General features: G+C 43.0%; 1 protein-coding gene across 3 annotated transcripts in view; it reads left to right on the top strand.

The window, feature by feature from the left end:
• The first annotated feature begins 282 nt into the window (after positions 1-282).
• CDHR3 (cadherin related family member 3) overlaps positions 283-6,693 on the top strand; it is a 76,545-nt gene continuing 70,134 nt past the window's right edge. For 2 of the 3 annotated variants that reach the window (XM_049893664.1, XM_049893663.1), the window contains exon 1: positions 283-478. In XM_049893664.1, coding sequence (XP_049749621.1) covers positions 298-478 — 181 coding nt within the window. In that variant the 5' untranslated portion in view covers positions 283-297. Of the gene's footprint in view, positions 479-581; positions 717-6,693 lie in introns of those variants that run through there. The other variant, XM_049893665.1, reaches the window with a different exon arrangement.

The following is a 6,693-nucleotide window of genomic DNA, read 5'->3' as shown; positions in this document are numbered from 1 at the left end:
CCTCAGTGGACGGGTACCTTGCCACTTCAATTATCTCTCTCCACAGATCTCTTAGAGGGATGTGGGTGTGCGGTGCGGTATGGATAAGTTGAAGGGCGGTGTCTATCCCTGCTGAGTCTGCCTTGAGGAGGGGTCTGGACTCACTGTTGGCTCCTTTCTTGAGAACAGATGCCAGTTAGTTTTCAACTTCGAGTCCTACTCAACCATTCAGGGTAGCAGAAAAATCACCACCTCCCCATCCCTGCTTCTTGGAATGACATCATGCCAGACCACAGGGCTATTAAGACCACCGTGGACATGCTATACCTATCAGCAGCTTTTACAGTCATTTCAGTGTCTGCTCTTTTTTTTGTTCTTTTGACTTCCCTTTTGGAGCTCTCTGTTGGGATGCACAGTGGATATGGACTTTTAAGATGGACCCCGAGCTGCCTGAGACAGATTGGGAAGCCTCTCAAGTACCAAGAAGTCACAGAAGCAGGTAATTAAAGAACAAACAGTCCCGTGGTGTTTAGAGTCTCCCTTAGTTACTGCCAGAGTTTTGTTAGATTTATTGCCTGGCAACAAACCAGAAGGGGAAGATGAGTGGCATCTGGAATAAACTTTGGGTGTAAGGGTGGATTTAGCTCCCGGATAATATGCTGGAAGCTCACACAGAAGTGAACTCTTAAATATGCAGAAAGCAGTCATTTTCCTGCTTCTCTTGGGTGCTGTGTCAGGTAGGAACTCCATTTTGCCACTAGTTTTAACTTTGGAACATCCCTTGGCCCGCTTGTTTGCATGTGCCATTGCATGATGACTCTGGGGGGCCCTGTTCAACTGTTGGTTTACCTGCAACAAGGAGTGAGGTGGTATGGCTCCAGGGAGCCCTTGGGGGCAGGGGGAGGGGTACCCTGGAGAAGAGGGATGCCTAAAGAACCACAATCTAGCCCATGTTTGCTATAGACTTCCTTTCCCTCTGCGTTAACTGTCCTGTGCTAGAAGTCCTTCAAAGGTCTAGGGTTGGGGAAATAATTTCCATAGCAGAGCTTTGGGTATATGTCAGGTTGGTCTTTGTGGAGATTCTGGCCTTTTTCTGAAAATTTGTAGGACAGCTTGAGGATGGCAAATCATCCTGTGGGTAAACTGAGGTCCTGACGGGCTACAGTCTTAGTCTTAAACAAAGAAAATACCTTCTGATAGAAGGGCCAAAGATTCAACCAAGTGCTTATTACCCTCCCTCTTCCTTATTAAAGGGGCCCAAGAATCTTGGATGATCTGTTTATGTCCACTTGTATTATTGAAGTTAAGCTCTTTAAATTAAATTTTATTTTTGAATAGGTAGTATATGCATAATATATAGAATTCCATCATGTTAAATTTACAGATTAATTCTGAGATTTCTTATAAAAACACATTATAATCCCTCCCTTCCAAAAAAATCCGCATCCTGTACCATGCTTTTGCTTCAACAGGCCAAATCCTATTTTTTGGAAGGGCTGCCGTGATGCTGACTGTGCTTCTCTTTCGTCTTCTTTTGAGAAGCTGAGATGACCATTACTCTTGCTCTCAAACGCCAGGGTTACAGAGGACTCTAGAGTGGCAGCCACACTTTTTTGATATTGCCTATGTGGAACAGCTCAGAGATCATGAAAAAGGGGAATTGACAGATCAGGACTTAATGGATTCTGAAGAGAAAAGAAATGCTGAAGAAAAAAGAAATAAAGACAAAGAGGAAGGAGAGATGTCAAAGAATTTTATAGCTGAAGTTTTTTCTAAACTAAATCAGGGGCTTCAGTTGCTTGAAAACGTGGACTGAAATGCTGATTGCTTTTTATATTTAACCTTGTCTTCAGGGTTTTGGAAACAGGCCTCACCATCATAACCTTCAATGAAAGAATATGCCCACAGTATCCTCTTTCCTCGTATTTGATCCTGTGTTTCCTCCAAGGCCCACCCGAAGTCCCACTTCCTCCTTGGGGGCTTCTTGAATTGTCCTCACTCTTGGTGAGTGCTCTTCCCTCTGCACCCCGGAGTTCTTATTGGCTGGCTTACCATCAAATGCATGCCAAGAGCTTAGTACAATGCTTAAAACAGAGTAAGTGTTCAACAAAAGGTAGCATGAGTTATTATACAGGTAGTCCCCAACTTAGTACGGGGTTCGGTTCTGAGGACTCTGTTGTAAATTGGTTTTAATGTAAGCCAAATGCCTCATTTTATTTAATTTTTTTAGTTTTCATTATTATTGCCTTTTATTATCAGTATCTTTATAAATACAATCTTATTTGTTTTGGGGGGTTGGAAACATTGCATATAAACTTAGAGACGTATTTTAATACGTACATATATAAAAAAATACACCAATAATAAAAATTTACTCTAACAACGAAGAAGAGTTGGCATTTTGTCAGTTGCAGTAACAACTCCACTTGTGGAAGGTTCTGGATCATCTGGATTATCCCTAGGAATAGGGATAGTGTTTCTAGTCAGAAAATTAGTGAGAGTTGTCTGTATGGCCCTTTTATTTCTTCAAGTAATTCTCAGTAACATCTCACTGCTTCCCAAATCTGCCTATCAACTTTAGCAAAGCGTCAGCATTTGGGTTCATGTTTTCAACAACTGAAGCCCTGATTTAGCTTAGAAAAACTTATATAACCCTTTCAATGTAAAAAATGTTTGACAACTTCTCTCCATCCTCTTCCTCATTATTTTTTTTCTTCAGCATTTCTTTCCTCTTCAAAATCCATTAAATCCTGATCTGTCAATTCCCCTTCCTTGTGATCTCTGAGCTGTTCCACATTAGTGATATCCAGTTCTAAATTCAGTGTTCTTGCCATAAGGATGATTTTTTTCACACGCTGCAAGATTGTATGTAGTACATATTACTAATGATAAAACGTATGAAAACAAACAAGCGTCATAACTTGAAAACGTTGTAAGTTGGGGACTACCTGTACTATAATTCATGTGTTATGTGTCTGACCTACCTCCTCAATTAGAATGTCAGCCTGCAATAACAGGTCTCGTGTTTCTTCTTGCTCTGCGGCCCCAAGTGCCACACATACAGAGGATATCCAATATTTGCTGATTATCATCCTTTTGGGGATCTGGTGTTTTTTCAGTTTACTGATACTCCCCAAATGCAGAAATTTATACTTTCTGACTGTTTAGTGTTGGCATTTAAATTTACATTAGCTTTTACTCTGTCCTTTCCGCTCTGTATTAAGATGAGAGAAATGTAATGGTTTCTCTCTGGGAAACTATAGTGTTCCATTCCAACAATGGCTTACAAAGGAAGACCCCCACAAGAACATAAACTAGACAAGACTCCCAACTGTGTCAGTGCAAAAGAGTTCAGACAAAAGAGTCTTCTAGTCTCCTAAGTACCAAAGGAGCATGCAGACAGAATGCACAGAAGATGGAGGACCTAGCAGAAAGTCTGGGGTGGGATTACCCTTGTCTTCAGCATATTCAAACTCACTGTAGACTGAAGCTATCTGCATTCTCAGAAAATTTCCAGGAAACTAGTTTTGTATTTCTTTCAGGAAATGGAGTCCCTAAGTGGTGTAAATGGTTAAGCACTGGACTACTAACTGAAAGGTTGGTGGTTCAAACCCACCCAGAGGCATCTTGGAAAACAGGCGTGGCAGTCTGCTTCTGAAAGGTCACAGCCTTGAAAACCCTATGTTCTACTCTGCACACATGGGGTCACAATGAGTTGGAAACAACTCGACTGGGAAGTAACAACAAGAACAACAGGAAAATGAAAAATGTCAGGATGTTTAATGAAAGAAGGACTCACTGGTAGCTAGAAGATCTGCAGGAACATGAAAATGTAGCAAGCATATCATCCTATGTCCACCGAGTAGCATCCATAAGACCACGATGGGTCTCTTCAGGAAATTTCTTCAAGCCCCTCATCTGGGCCTGGTCTTCTGCTAGACAGTGTCAGAAAAAAATTACAGACTAACTGGTAGAGTCCCTGTTGTTTCTTCTGTGTCCTATTAAAGTCTCCCTCCTATTATCCTTGCCTGGCATGGATCATCCTCCCTAAACCCCCCAAATGGAGTAGGTGAACATCCCATCCAGGAAGGTGTCCATCATGGAAATTAAAGAAATAAGAGGAAGTTGCATATACTGAAACAACGGCATTCTATGATACTTTATTAACTATGTGCATTTTCTTATATGGCACAGGTGTCGTGAGAGTTAATTCCTGAGTTGTTTTGCTAAAGTTCCTGCCCAGCACTGACCCCTGGTCAAGGCATGAAGCATACCGATTAATAGTGTTGCTTTGTAACCATGGGTCTGAGGAGTTCCAGGGTGGAGTATACTAGCTGGTAATCATTGTTTATTGATAACAGCGAGACTGATGATTTGCAGGTGGTCTCAGTGAGACCTTTGGTGGATTCTGCTATTGAGGCTGATTACGTAGAAGGAATATGCCTATGTGACCAGAAAAATATAGGAAACCCCAGTGGAGGTTCCATTTTGGGGTCCCTGGATCCAAGGTATTCCATGTGTACATCATCGGTAGTTCCTGATCTGAGAGAGCAAGTGCATCCTGCCATGGCCCTTAGAGAAGGGACGACAACGGGAGTCTGCCCCTGGCCTCCCGGGATCCCTTGCTAGGAGGTAGCCTTCAGCCATGATGCATATGCTCACTTTAATGCTGTCACTATGCTCAGTCCTTTTCCTGTAGTGAATTGCCAACTTATAAGCACTGGCATTTTGGGTCCTGTGAGTCTTCTCTGGCAATTAAGTCCTGGTTAACAGCCACTGTTAGTGCAGCTCCACAGTCCTAAGAGAGAGAGTTAGCAGGTGCCGCAAAGAAATTTAGAGACCAGCTCAAGGTCTAAGTCAAGCAGTGGCAAAGCAAAGACTTGAAGCAAGGGCTCTGATTCCAAATTCCTTGCTCTTTTCACAATAATCGTGATTTCATTCACTACTGTTTTGATTAGTTACTGGAGAGAATGAAGAGGTATTTATTAGGTGATGTCTCAGGTGAATAATTTTCTGGGCATTGAATGCAGAGAGATAGGTTAGAGTGTCTACACCCTGTGGAGGGACCTTGAACAACATCATCACTTTTGGTGCCGGGGCTCAGGGTAGTCATCTTCCTCCCTGAAACTGGGGCTGTGGAGGCCTTAATTACTCCACTACAGGCTCCTGTGAGGAGGCTGCATTGGTCCATTTCTGGCAAGGCTGGGATTTGAGGGCAACAAGCTAGCACATCATCCATCCAGATCTCAAACACAAGCAAGATGTTCCAGTGGGTGCAGTGACCAATAATAAATCTTTTGCGTGCTGTTTCATTTTCAGAGTGTATGCTTCAAACAATCCTAATTTGGTTCTTAATTAAGATGCATGTGTAAGTTAAATTCCATTAAAGCCTCTGTCTTGCTCTCCAGCACTCAGACCATCAAAGAAACTTGGAAGACCAGTCTTGGAAAAAAAGCAGGTGGTGACTTAGGGAGACTTGGCCCCTGGCATCTAACCTTTTGTCTGCTACAGATCATCTCTGTGGCTTTGGGCATGCCCCTTTTACTTACCTATGTACTGAATGGGTTGAACATCAACTTCATGAATTTTGCATATCATTCATTGCTCTATTTTTAGGGCGTGGACTATAGCCACTTATTATTGTTATTGCTACTGCTGCAACTACTACTAGTATTTTTTAATAGCAAGGGACCTGGAGGAAGTAGGCATTGAACTAAGAGCCAGGAGGACCTAGCTTGGCTACCTTTCTTCTTATTAGTATCCGCAGGGTGTCTACCTTAAAGTTTTGGGGATTGAGTTGTATGACCCTGGCACACATGCCTTCTCTCTGGGGAGAGAGGCCACTAGAAGAAGAGCAAACATCTCCAGCGGGAAGGACATACCCAAGGATACAGTCTGGCTTTATTCATCCGTGGAGTGGGCAGTTCCCAGCACAAGTGGTTTGAGAAGACTGGATAGATCTGCTTCTATTCCCAAAATATCTCCCTCACTGCCATGCAAAACATGACCATTCAAGGAGGATGATGAAAAGCTCTATACATATAAGGAGGCAGCACGGAGCTGGGAAAAGAGCCCTATCCTTGGAGTCAGATGCCTTGGATTAGAATACCAGTACTTCCTCAGGATTAGACCCAAGAGTCTTATCAAAGTAACAATTAATGCAACAAAATCAATGGGTAATGTTTCTAACAAAGCAAACCAGGATCTGTCTGCTGGGCCATGTTTGGGGAACACAGCTACTCTAGCCTTCCCCGCTCCCAGATGAAACAACTAAGGTTGGTGGCTGCACTCGTCTGCCTTCAGGGTGAGGTTTTGGAAGCCCTTAGTGGAGGCTTAGCAAGCCTCTCATAACCAAGCCCACATCAAGCTAATACTCCAGCACAATTCTCTTATGTTATTCCAAAAAATGGCCTCTTATAGATCACATCACCCAGATCTAACAGCCAGGTTGAGGATCCAACTTCTAGTGCCATCTTGCTACACTGTTCCGAGGTCATAGAATAACCACAGTACATCACAGATTGATGATCACACAACAAGCAGGGAACAATCAACTGTCTACAGTTGGTACGTGCAGTCGGTTAATCTCCAAGATGGAGATGAGGTGAGCCAGGGCCCATCAGAGCCACTTGCTGAGTTACTTAAGCTCTCTGTGTCTCCTCGCTCTCATGTGTGAAACAGCAACAGCAATATCTACGTCGTAGGATTGAGCTG

This window comes from Elephas maximus, chromosome 8 (assembly GCF_024166365.1).
Source record: "Elephas maximus indicus isolate mEleMax1 chromosome 8, mEleMax1 primary haplotype, whole genome shotgun sequence".
NCBI lineage: Eukaryota > Metazoa > Chordata > Mammalia > Proboscidea > Elephantidae > Elephas > Elephas maximus.
This window is presented reverse-complemented; position numbering and strand designations above follow the sequence as displayed.